Source organism: Achroia grisella, unplaced genomic scaffold (assembly GCF_030625045.1).
Source record: "Achroia grisella isolate CSIRO2021 unplaced genomic scaffold, CSIRO_AGI_Agris_v1 utg512, whole genome shotgun sequence".
Classification (NCBI taxonomy): Eukaryota; Metazoa; Arthropoda; class Insecta; order Lepidoptera; family Pyralidae; genus Achroia; species Achroia grisella.
Genome location: NW_026712906.1, coordinates 3,589,171 through 3,603,810, shown reverse-complemented (window position 1 = coordinate 3,603,810; position 14,640 = coordinate 3,589,171). Strand labels below are relative to the sequence as shown.

Below are 14,640 nucleotides of genomic sequence, written 5' to 3'. Positions count from 1 at the left end.
TAGTATGAATATTATAGTAAGATTTTCGCATTTAAGTATTAACAATTAGAATGGCCAACAAGCTGATGGAGTACCTGGTGTTGGGACGTAACTATCGCCTATAGGCGTGAACAGCACTATGGTCATCACATCATCCGTGACATTAAGGCGTTGTCATTCTAGAGGAATACGGTGTTTCGCTACCTAATAATTACGTAATTATTAGGTAGAGAGGCCTGACATAGTACTAAATCTGTTTGTATACGTATACAAAAAGATTTTTACGTAATTTATACACACACTATACTAATTATTTTGATGGAAACGCTGTATGACATAAAGAGCTCTGTTTTCGTTCCCGAAAACACTGAAATGTGTTACTTTTATAATTAGAAAATTGTTTTTAAACACCCAGTAGTATTAGATTTACAGTATTACATTGTTAGAGCTATAAGAGATTAGAATAATTGAGTAAAAAGTAATAAGAATGTATAATGTTCACTAAATCCGTCCACTTACTTTTACAATGTCGACCTTTGTAGGTAGTATTGCCATAAGGTAAAATATATGTACCATTTGTAAATTATACACAGATATATTTGATCTGTGGTACAGACAAAGTAGGTAGATGTCTATTCATATATTTTTACTATTTTATCTTATATATATTATATAATAAAAAATAAATTGTTGTATAATTTGCACCTACCTTCCTTCCTTAACAATGTAAGTGTAAAATGGTCTAAATTGGACTTGACGCAAGAAGGGCAAAAATTTAGGGTTGTATTAATGGCACATTATAAAAAAAAATAACCGTTCTGTGTATATGCTTCTCAGCTTAATTTAGTTTGTGAAAAACATGGATGATTTCCGTCACTGAACTTATTGGAACATTTAAACTAATGCACAAATATTTGGTGCAGCCTGAAACCAAACTCACTGCATGGGTAATACAAAGGTAGAGTCTACAAAAGAGTACCGACAAGAATTAGAAGAATTACCGCTAAAAAGATTCCATTTATCGTATCTCCTCAGTTTCAAGACACTCTCCTTAATGTGAAGCCCAATCTCGAGGTGCTTGGCGTTGATATATCCAGTGATGTTCAGTTTTGCGGTCATTTGGAAGACAAGGCTAAAATAGCCTCAAAAGAGCTTGGTGTGCTCAGTAGAGTGAAACGGTATTTCACGGCGGCCCATCGCTTGCAATTATACAAGGCACAGATCCGGCCGCATATGGAATACTGTTCTCATCTCTGGGCGGGAGCACCACAATACCAGCTACTTCCATTTGACCACATTCAGAACCGAGTAGCCAGAATCATTAGTAATCAACGTCTATGTGACAGACTCGACCCATTGGCTTTGCAGCGAGATATTGCATCTCTGTGCATTTTCTACCACATACATCACGGGGAGTGTTCTGAGGAATTGTTCGGATTAATACCAGCTGCTGAGTTTCACCACCGTACCTACCACCCGCCAGAAACTGAAATACCATCCTGATCATCTGGATGAATGGCGGTCTTCCACATTACAGTTTTCTAGAAACTTTTTGCCAACAACCACATTGTGGAATCACCTTCCAGTAATGGTATTTCCGAACCGATACGATATTGAAACCTTCAAGAAAAGAGCTTATTCCTTTTTAAAAGGCCGACAAAGTACTTGCAATTCCCCTGGTGTTGCGGGTGCTCATGGGCGGCAGTAATCACTTACCATCAGGTGATCCACACGTTCGTTTGTCCCCTGTGTTATAAAAAAAAAAATTAAAATTAAAAAAAATCTAATAAAGAGTTTCGCTATTACTACGTCGTCTTCTATTTCTAGATAAAGGTAGAGGAGAAAGCCCTATGGCATTAAGCTCTCCTACCTAATATAGTACAATAAATAACATGGAATAAAAAAGACAAACATTTAATTCAAGTAAAACATAACATACAAAATTTTATCAAACTGTTTTTGTTATATATTTTTTCTAATCGAATTCAGTTGTCAAAATTCTCTTTTGTAAAACAGAAATTAAATAGTTATTGTCTAACATTATTATCTAAGTAGAGTATGTACAAAGCCATTTTGTGGGCATTTTGCACTATTCGTTGATGGGCGAAGTAAGGCAGTGAAATTACAGAGACAAACATGACATATTGCCGCTGGAGTCACATTGGAATGTCATTATGATCCTGTGACTTCGGCAATAGGCGCTTCGTCGGGATACCTTAGAGTTTTTAGTGGGTAGGAGTCTCAAAATACCTGTTCGCCACCCCCAGGGCTAGCGAGTCGCAATGAGGGATTTTCTCCAAATAGAATAGAATAGAATAGAATAGAAAATCATTTATTCAAATAAACTTACATTGAAGCACTTTTGAATAGTCATTACATTTTTTTTAATCTACCGCTCGTTCGGAAAGCTGTCTCATCACAAGAAGAATGAGCAAGAAACTTGCGTGTTGCTCTTTTAAATAATTTTATTATTACTTTACATTTTTAAGTTTAAGTGTGTGAATACAAACCACCAATTAGCACTAATTCAATTAAATACTCAAAAAGAAAAAATATTGAATACATAACCAACTGGTTAAACAATTAATAAGAGGAAATCAGTCATAGTGATTAGAACAGACCAGTCCCTACAAGCAGCACCCGTTCACGAGTATGACGGATGAGCCAGCCATCACTGCGCTCGACCAAATAAAAAAATAAGTCATGTTAAAGTTGTCACACATTATCATATGTTAAAGTTATATTCGGATTGGTGTTCACGTATGCACGTACAGATTCGACATTAAACATTAATAACCGTCCTTAAATTACTAACAGCGCCATCTCTTATATTTTTGTAGAACTAACAGTATTAAGTACGTCTCTGTAAAGCATAGAGATTAAAGTTTCTATTTTTAATTACACGATTTCGGATTAGATGTCGTTGTTACAAATTATTATAAGGTGTTTGTTTGTAATTTCGAATTAACAGCATTTCACTAAAAAATATTTAGTAAATTTTTGTTTATTTAATAAAATTTACAAATTTCCGAAACGTGTGGACCGATTTTGACGGGACTTTTACTCGCATATAGCTAATGTCATAAGGAGTAACTTTTTTTAGAAAATTTATTTATATACAGCTAGTCATATAAATAAATTGAGAAAATATTTTACAGCATTACAAATTTAGCAGTACCACACATATGTTCTTTTAATGTAACTGACATGGGAAAGAAACTTACGACCCACCTGATGGTAACCGTCCCCTATGCATAGAAATACATAGGGGACGGTTACCATCAGGTCTCATTACCATTTCTGAGGACTGAAGTGTCATGCTCCCTTACTGTGTAATCGCACTGCCATATGACACTAAACCGCTTGGAGTCAGTATACTAGGACTCATAGATTTGTTTTTTTTTTTCGGGGTACTCTAATGCTGTTGGCCGCAGCTGGCCTTTACAGCTTCACCGGACGATAGGGGGCGAGTGGCAGATGGCACTCCAAACCCGCGGAAAGACTTATGGAGCGGCTGAAAGGCAACTCCCGCCTGCCGGATACGACTTTAGTCTGAGGGCACCACTAGGGATTCGAACCACGGCTCAGGCCGTCGTAACATTGATCCCCGTTGAATTGGACGGAGGATCGATCGGAGGGGACATAGATTTCTACGCCGACCACTTTGTACAATGTATACATAATGTTAATAGAATAATCATTGACATCATTGCATATAACATGAGCCAAAACAATCTAACTTCATTACATAGTATAAAACAAAATCGCTGTCTCTGTCTGTCCGTCCCTATGTATGCTTAAATCTTTAAAACTACGCAACGAATTTTGAAGCGATTTTTTTAATAGATAGAGTGATTCAAGAGGAAGGTTTATATGTATAATACATGTACAACCGGGCGAAGCCGGAGCGAGTAGCTAGTTACATAGTATAAAACAAAGTTGCTGACGCTGTCTGTCCGTCCTTATGTTGGCTTAAATCTACACAACGGATTTTGAAGCGGTTTCTTTTAATAGATAGACACTCTATCTTCAAGAGGAAGGTTTATATGTATAATACATGTACCCCGGGTGAAGCCGGGGCGAGTAGCTAGTAATTTATAAATTAGTGGATAAAAGTTTAAATAAGTAATATTTGTGTTTAGAGTAGTTTAGATGTAATATAAATATAAAATATGCAAGTATGTAATTATTTTAGAAGCTAAGACGGAGCAAACATCCTACCTATTGTAATCCTAAGCTCCTAAATAAATAAAGAGAAAAAAAAATTTTTGATGGATGATTAGCCTATGTTCGCCCTGAAAACATTGTCTATTTTCACAATTTGATCCGTCGATTTAGTACAGTAAAAGCAGAAGCATTTTTGAATTTACAAAATTACAATAGTATGGATTTATTCTGAACTGTTCTTACATATTAATAACTATATAGGTACTATATACACTCTGCATATATTTGAGTCGATTCCATACTATTTGTAGCGAGAGAAAGGTATTTTTTTTATACTACTTATCTACAGATAACATAATACTATACACAGGTAATCACAAATTATCAATCGCTAAATACTCACTTTTCCTCGAGCTGCGTTTGATTAAGTATGCAAGCAATAAAGTACTAATAATATATAGGTATCTAATCGTTTGTGAAGGCAAAAATTCGAATATTAAAGCGATCAAGCAATTAATGATATGATAACAATAACTTTATATCTGATAAAGGGATATACTTGGTCATTTAGCAAGAGATCCTTGTAAGTAAATAACGCACCTCACAATATTAATTATATAATACCTAACAGTTTTTTTTAATTAACACACCAAAATTGTTATTTCAAATATAGAACGATACTAAAAAGAGTCTGTTCTTTATTACACGACAGAGTTGTGAAAAAAGAACAGATTTTTTTTTAAATTTCAGAGTGATTGTATACAGCTAAGTGACTTTTGTTAAAATGACGGAACAAAATTCAGTGAGTGTGGCACAAAACTCCAGTGGCGGTGGGGTAAATGTGGTGGAAAATAACAGTAGTAATTCGCTGCAAGTGCCTCCTAAAGAGTGAGTACATTTTGTTCTAATATTTATTATCAATCCATTAAACATATTTCATATGGTTTTATTTACTTTAAACAATTTTAATTGATGAATCATGGATTAATCAATCTGCACGTAGGCACAGAACATTGATAAGTAACTGTAATTATTATAATCGAGTAATTCAACGATTGTCTAAAGTTATTTTAAAAGATTTATACAATTGTTCTCTGATATTTCAGTAAATGAAAACAACATTAATCCCGGATGTAATTTTCAATGTTACAAACAGAGATAATAAATCGATCTTGTTGATAAGTATTCATTTTCACTAAGAACATTACATACGAACTCTGTCTGTCTTGAATACTCTCCTAATATGAATTATTAGAAAGACAGTTCCCGAAATTCCGAATCGACATTAGCATATGCTATCCCTTATTACTCCCTAGTAAATATATATGTCGAAATGTGACAAATATATATTATTTACTTACCGTATTAATCAGGATTACATGTCCCTGTTTTTCCGTAAGCAATGTAGTAGAACGGGGAAAATAGGTCAACGTGGAATTATTAGCATTTATTACATATATTTTTACGTGTAAAAAAATATCATTCACACATTTTTTTCATCTTATGAGACATTATAATTAAATATATAACACTAGATGTACCCACAGTTTCAACCGCGTGTAATTTATAGCCTAAGTGTATCTCATCTATAAGCTATATTACTGTAAAGTTTTATCAAAATCCGTTGATTAGTTTTTGCGTGAAAGAGTAACAAACATATCCATCCATCCATCCATACTCACAAACATTCGTGTTTATAATATTAGTAAAGTACCATTTCATATGATATCACAATAAGTTTCTCCAGAGAATACTACTCTCAGTACATTCATCACAAAACGGTAGGTATGTTGTTTCTTTAAAAGAGCTAAGTTTAAATCAAATTCGCTGTTTTCTTCTCTCTTGCTCCACTTTTAAAGTTTTGTTTATGTTAACATAACATACATATAGCTTATCACTCGGGATTAATGTGGTGTTTAGATAGTGAAAGAATTTCTAAAACAGGTGCAGTGGTTGCAAAATTTATTTTTCTTGTAACAAAATTATATATTAATTATAATTATAATTACGAGAATTAATAAATTTGTTTTGTTTGTTGCATGTCAGAAATGACAAAATGTGTGAAACTAATAGTCCATAACAATCACTTATGTACCACATTTATAAGCAATAAATATTAATTTCATTTCATTTCAAAATACACTCTATAAGATTAGTAATGATTAATAATACTAATTCTAATCTAATGACATTGGATATCGCCGAGACCTTATTATTATCATCTGAAATTCAACTTATTAACTTATTAATATCAACTTTATTTATTTATAAAACATCAACTTTATATTCATTAAAAAAAGATATAGATTTTATACTCTTTAGTTTCGATTACGTTACGAAAGAAAAGTTCCCAAATTGTATTGAAATCGATATTGAGATTGGAATACATATTAGACCTACTGAAACCTTGTAATTCCATACCAATAATACATCAATATGTGATTGTGTTGATTATAATATATATTATAATCAATAGGTAAATATTTTATCTGTAGCTGTCGCTTGCGTAAACTTATAATCTAGCGTAATCAAATACTTAGAAAAATTTATAATAATTATCTTTGATAATTATCTCACATATTAACACATTTTCGATTATATGCATTCAAATACAATATAAACACAATTTTACTTTATACCAAATAATTATAAGATACAATATTAATATCTATTACTTATTCATTAGAAGCCAAAAATAAAGCTACAGATAAAAAAGCGCTGCAGGTTTTATCTGTAGCTTTATGCTTAGTTGGTTGCCTATTCACCTTAGAGGCACAGCTACCTTCATTTCTTTCAATTGTATATTATTTATTTCCGTACCTTAATACTATATGTACATATTGTACATACATATAGCAATAAGGTATTTGAATGAGATGGTGAATAAAGAATTTATCTATTTTTCAGTAAAATTTTTTTGTTGCCCATAATACAAGCACCATATAATTAGGAGCAAAAGGATTATTAGTACCTTGGACTATTAACACAATTGCTAGCAAAATACTAAGATATATATATATATATAGATTGCTAGCAAATGACCTAATGATAAATTCCTGGTGAATTTATCAAGATGGGATAACTTATCTTATATATCTTAGCATCAGCAACTGGTGCCCCGCCAGCATATACCGTTAGCGCCGGCGAGTGTACCATTCCATTATAATTCATTGAAAAAAGATCTACACTGTTTGTAAATCGTGTTGGGTTATTCAGACGTTATTAATCATCATATAGGATGCTGGATTGCACAGATCCTTCTTCTCGTCTGCTTGTCCTTCCTTTTCTTTTCTATCCTGATTAATTTATATACATTTATACAATTTTATAAAGACAGCAAAGCTTGTATTAAGAATATTAGACCTAGTCAAATGACTAGTGACAGACCTATTCAAGTGTCTATCAGTTATCTGATACCCAGAATAAAATATTTTTGTAAACAACTAACAGTATCTGTCTGTCTGTCCATAATACATTTATTAGTACATATGTAATACAGGTAATATACCAATATTCCTAACTTTCCCCTATGGATTCGAACCAAAATATGAACATATATAAAATATTAGTCATGACCCTCGTAGTATTATGTATGCCTGTGATATTAACTAACGAGCGCGACTGTAAAGTGGCTTATTGAAAGTGAATAAAAATACACATTTTAATTGATTTTAATTAAGAAACAATAGTTTTTATTGGCGTTATTGATATCATGTACGCGTAAGTACACCAATGACTTGTGTTTTGTAATTTAGCATTTATTTTATAAACTATAAGGTTCATATTGGAATCGAAATGGATAGTCTATAGTGATACAATTTCGATACGTATCCGTGACAGGTCTATTAGTGAAAGTGAAGTTTATGGTTTCTTTGAATGAGTGAATGATAACATTCAATCATTTTTTTATTATTGTGCAACAGTGCTTGTAGGTTATTTTTAAATTGATGATAATGGTACACCCGCTTGTACTAACAGTTTATAATAATAATATTCTTTACTTGTCTCAATCAAAAACTTTTCACACAATACAACTGTTGCCTATACAATAATATAATTTAAAACTAATGAATGAGACAAAACGGTCTATAACTCAGTGAGGGCAGTGAGTCCACCCTCTCTGCTATTCTGTCATAGCCTTTAACAGTAAAATAATACAATATGAGATCAACGACGACGATAGCATATTAAGTTAAGTTTTAAACTACAACTAACAAAGTAAACATAAAAATTGACAATAACAAGATTACAAACTAATAAGATTGGACAATAACAAACATAAATATATATAATCTAAACATTATTCAGGATTAGTTACAACATAACAAACTGAGAATTATGTTGGCAGTGAACCAGTGGAGGATGATAAGATGAACTTGAGAGAGGCTTGTAATCTTGTTGTCTTGTTTTTTTAATGTATGATAATGAAAGTCAGGTCAGTTAGCCTTTCGTGACAAATGCACCAGGAATTTAATTTGATGGTTTCTAGTGAGAATGTTTGTAAGATTCATCTGTTTTAATAATTACGACTGATACATTTTGTTACTCAAGTAACTACTTATATAAGTTACTCCTTATAAGATTAGCTATTTACGTGTGTAAGTCCTGTCAAAATCCGACCAGCCGTTTCAGAGGTGCTAACCTCAAAACAATATGGCAGACAAAATATTTTTTTTGATGTAAGTACCGTTATATTCTCATATGCATTTAGTGAAAAGCTGCTAATTTGAAATTAAAACGGACACTTCAATTTAATTTATTTATATATATGTCTAACTGGACATAGATAATTATGTGTATAATATAGAACCAGCGTCAAATATAGAGATGGAGTAAACAAAGTGTAGATGTTTTTTATTTGAACATGTGTTCACATTTGTACAAACATTTGCACTTTGTCGTTGACCGTAGCTATGCTACGGTACTATAGTAATAATATACATATAAATAAAATTTGAGTGCCTGTTTGTAATATTGAAATAACCGTTTTTTACTACATGCATATGAATACAAATACGGTACATACACCAAAATAACATTTTCTACAATTTTTGTCTGTCTGTCTGTTTGTTCCGGCTAATCTCTGAAATGGCTGGACCGATTTTAACGGGACTTTTTTGGCAGGTAGCTGATGAAATAAGGAGTAACTTAAACTACTTTTATTTTAGAAAACCACGCGGACGAAGTCGCGGGAACAGCTAGTAAATTATAAAAAAGCTAATCTTATAGACGTTTAATAAAGTAATGTGTGCTATTTTTTAATATGTATTTCTATTTTTATTTTACCTCTATTATTGCCTTTATATATATATATATTATTTCGTGCAATTCAAGCGCCACTTACCACTTTTGTTGTTTTTCTCTACCTATATGTTGTCTGGAAGAGATTGCTTCTTGCGATAAGACCGCCTTTTGTACATATATATCACTTTTCTGTATAATTCTTGTGTAAGATGTTTGGTGCAATAAAGAGTTTATAAATGAATAAAATAAATAAAGCGCAGTAACAGAAGTAAATAACAAAACATTATATATGAAAACAATACTCATATTTTAAATATGGATAAACAAATATACCTACAAAACAGCTAGTGACTCTCATGTGTCATCTAACATATATTTTATTTTATATGTATTTATTACAAAATAAATACGCGTGTATTTAAAGTTTAAGGAAGTTTTATTAAGTAAAATCTACACTTAGATTGTGTAATGAACTTCCTGCCGAGGTTTTCCCACGAGACTACAGCATGGGGTTTCAAGAAGGGTATATTAAGGTTTCTTAAAGGTCGGCAACACGCACGTGATACCCCTGGTGTTTTAGGCGTCCATAGGCGGTAACCATTTACCATCAGATGGGCCGCATGCTGGCTTGCCACTATCGTAGTATAATAAAAATGTATTACAATGTAAATAATTACTTAGGAGGCGGCCGTGTTAGTTGTTTTGACACATTATTTTGAATGTATATATAATACAGGGCTAGTGGGGGAAAGGGGATCGTTGTATTATAAACTAATTACCCAATTGCTAGCAATGTACCACGTTAGGTTACCCTCCATGAGATTTTTCTCGAAAAAATTATATGATTTCAGGGAATGTTGTCGAACAAAAGTTGATCATTACCATTGGTAACAAAAGTTGTTCGTTACCATTGGTACTTTCATATACTTGCGGCTTCATATCTTTACCCCGTCCCACTAATTCTGTATACATTAAAATACTAAATAACAAAAAATAATAAAAAAAAAACATTTTCTCGTACTTCTTCTCAAGTAAGTAGCTACCCGAATAGAGAGAGATATTGATTGACCTCCACGAGATTATTCTAGAAAAATTTATATGATTTCAGTTGTCGAACAAAAGTTGTTCGTTACCATTGGTACTTTCATATACTTGCGGCTTCATATCTTTACCCCGTCCCACTAATTCTGTATACATTAAAATACTAAATAACAAAAAATAATAAAAAAAAAACATTTTCTCGTACTTCTTCTCAAGTAAGTAGCTACCCGAATAGAGAGAGATATTGATTGACCTCCACGAGATTATTCTAGAAAAATTTATATGATTTCAGTTGTCGAACAAAAGTTGTTCGTTACCATTGGTACTTTCATATCTCTGCGGCTTCATATCTTTACCCCATCCCACTAATTCTGTATACAGTAAAATACTAAATAACAAAAAATATTAAAAAAAAAACATTTTCTCGTACTTCTTCTCAAGTAAGTAGCTACCCAAATAGAGATATTGATAAAGAAAGGTTAACGTTCGTAAATAGAAATACAAATAATCTTTATTCAAATAAACTCAATACAAGCATTTTTGAATAGTCATATTTTGATTCTACCACTCATTCGGGACGCAGATTCATCACAAGAAGAATGAGCAAGAAACTTGTGTGTTGCTCTTTTGAATAGATGTCTTTTTTATATAAATAATTACACAATAACAAGTAAGAGGCATGCGATAATCAATATAGAAACCACTACGCACTCATACTTAGTGCAATCAGATAAGTAAGAGACTGAAATGTCCTATAAGAATGTTCACTTTCATTTTTATTTAAACTTTGTGTAAAGAACTGATACTAAGCATATTCACAGCTTAAATATTAACAAAAGAAAAAAAGAAAAATATCGTAAAACCTTCACAATAGAAAGTCAATTTTCTTTAAGTGTTGCCATAAATATAATTAATATATGCACAGTCATTTTGAAGTAAAGGAATAACTTAAAAACATGAATGTTGCCAGTCGTATAAAGGCTCAGTAAACTAACTTTTTTAAACTTATCAATATATCATATAATCAATACAATCAGTATTACTTATGTTTTACGATCATAAATACTTATTTTTAATAGCTCGCTTAGGTACTCTTAAAATAGAGAGATTTTTTTTAATAATTAATAATTTTACATCCTTGGTGGTCTAGAGGTTGGTTTGGCACATTGGTAGGTTAAGTACGCCGCTTTACTTCCGATGGTCGCAGGTTCGAATTCTCGCGTGGTACAAACATTTGTATTTATAATGTTATATGTGATAGTTGATATTGGTCTAGGTGTTTTAAACGTATATTATGTATGTATTTACATATTCATCAGATATAATATAGGATTCAAATCGTAAAAGAATTTTTCAAACTGGCCCTGTAGTTTCGGAGCCTATTCAATGCAAACAAACAAACACTGAAATAATTCCTCTTTATATTAATTATTATATAATTATATATATATTATATTATATGTTTCGTCGCGAACTTTCTAGATTAATTTTATCGTTAGTTTTTTTTTTATATACCCTCAATATCGATGTTTATTACTCGCAACGCATAGCAATAGCAGTCGTACAAGCTGCCATGCACCACGCCCAGTTGTATCTGTGACTACGGCGCGAGTGTATGTCTATCGTTTCGAAAATTATCTCTGCATTCAACCTCACCTCACGTCTTCAAAGACCGGATCTACCGAAGGTGGATGTTCATCGAAGGCATTAGCAGAACAAGGTACGTGTGTGCATTATATTTGCTATTGTCAACGAGTTTTTAGAACATCGATTTATTCGTATACGTAATAGTCCCTATGTAGCATAAAGCCACCGCTATTTCGGATTGGTGCGAATGCTACATCTTTCTGGTGCCGAAACCCGGGACATTCCGCCTATTCGGGTTGTTGTGGTATTTTCTGGTTAAAGTGTAGGTTTTAATCTTACAGGCATATAATCGCTATAAAAGTAAATATATATATATCGATATAAATATCCTGTGATCAATTTATACGCTCGTATATACTACCGCACAGGTTAGGTATAAACCGTGTTCTTTGTGTTTACACAAATAGATAATTAATTTGTGTTTATTTTCTAATCGATACCTATCCTATCTTCACCCTACCTTCAAAGCGGTGTGAGCACGAAAACCGGTATTTGTTCTATTGTTCATCTAACAATTTATCGTATTTAATTTCTTTTTTTTTTACTTATCATTTCGTATGAGTATATCTTACAATTATTATTTATCGTTTTATATTCACGCTCATACTCTAGAGATAGACCGAGGCGCTAACTAATTATAATTAATATTATAATATCACGCTTATTTTATTTCGGAGCGGACAAATAAATTAACTGTTTTATTTGGGATATTATAACAATTTTAAATTCACGCCTAATAGATTGGGGTTGACAGAGACTTCAAAAATCATTTTTTTTTTAATTTTTTATCGTGTTTAATTAAATCGTGTTTTTTTTTTTTATTAATTAACTCTTTTATATAATACAAATAATCATGTCACTTTTAACGAAGCACACTTCTCGTAAAGTAGGTACTTTGAAAAAATCGAAATCGAAATCTATCGATAATGATTATACTGTACAGGACTTAGCGTCATTGCGCAGAAAACGGACTATTGCTTATAAACGGTTGTCTAAGGCATTGGAAATCGGTAAATTGGCTTTAAGTGATAATTCTCAGCTTGATTTGTTTTTATCATATCATCAGGAAGTTAAACAAATCGCATCAAACTTCGAAGACGCTCATTTTGTAATTATTCGTTTATTGGATGACGAGGAAATCGATGATAACGAAATACAAGAATCTTTTGATGATATATATTTTCAGGTGTTGTCAATACATCGTTCTTTAACTAAAAATGACTCGTCCCATATCCCAAAAGGCTCATCATCAAATATTCGTTTACCTAAACTCGTCCTCCCGAATTACTCGGGCAATATTAAATTATTTCCCGAGTATATTGATACATATAACGCATTGATACACAATTCTACTTCTCTTTCGGATACCAAAAAGTTTCATTATTTGATATCTTCTCTGAGCGGCGATGCATTGGCTGTAGTGAAGACTTTTCCTATGTCTCACGAATATTATCGGGATGCGTATGAAGCACTTGTTGCCCGTTATAAGTGTAAACGGACCTTAGCTTTCACGTGTTGGAGAGATATTCTCAGTATCCACTTTAAATATACTAACGCCTATGAATTTCAAAAATCATTAGATCAGTTTGAGGAGAATTTAAGTATTTTAAAAACACTTGACTTGCCAACTGCACATTGGGATTTCGTTCTAGTTTATCACATTTTGTCGAAATTAGATAAAGACCTACGCCGAAGTTTTGAAGAAAAATACTCTGACATCGAATTAACATCATATGATCAGCTCAAAAGGTTTTTGCGATCTAAATGCGAAGCATTACTGCGCAATACTCATTTTTTGAACTTGCATCAAACAAATAAATCTTTTCTCAAAACCGGTACGCCTATGCAGTTTCAGCCCAAACGGATGAACGTGTCACATACACTTATCGCCGCAACTGATGCCATACCCGCTGACAACAAAAGCGGTTTGTACTATGCAAAATGTTCATATTGCAATGAGACACATTCTATATCATCATGTCCCGACTTCCTTCAAAAATCACTTGAGGAACGTATGAAAATAGCCAATGACAAACATTGGTGCTTTAATTGTCTGAAGCCCTCTCATCAATTAAAAAACTGTACTTCTATTTTCTCGTGCCGCACTTGCAAACGTAAACACCATACCTTACTCCATCGCGATAAAACTATCGAATCAAATCCTATCTCATCTTTGGTTTCAAGGTCTGAATCAAATACAACTGTATTACTGGCAACTGCAATCGTTCAGGTTAGAGATGCTTCAGGTAATCTGCAATCGTTTCGAGCCTTATTCGATACGGGAAGTCAAAGCAATTTCATAACGGAATCGGCCATGAATCAGTTAAAGCTAAAACCACGTCATTCAAACGTGAGCGTTTCTGGACTGGGAGAAGCAGAAACTTCTATAACTGGAGGTATCACGTGTTCCATAGCTACTAACGATCGTGTTGTATTTGATACTGACATGTACGTGATTCGAAAAATTTGCGGTGATCAACCAATCGCTCATTTAAATACATCAAATTGGTCACACATTCAATCGCTGCCGTTAGCCGATCCTGGTTTCGATATTCCAGGACC

General features: G+C 32.7%; 1 protein-coding gene across 1 annotated transcript in view; it reads left to right on the top strand.

Annotated features, from left to right (window-relative positions):
* Positions 1-4,847: 4,847 nt before the first annotated feature.
* Positions 4,848-14,640, top strand: part of LOC131846702 (unconventional myosin IC) — a 72,722-nt gene continuing 62,929 nt past the window's right edge. Inside the window, exon 1 of the mRNA XM_059196073.1 lies at positions 4,848-5,034. Within this exon, the coding sequence (XP_059052056.1) occupies positions 4,931-5,034 (104 nt within the window). The 5' untranslated portion in view covers positions 4,848-4,930. The remainder of the gene's footprint in view (positions 5,035-14,640) is intronic.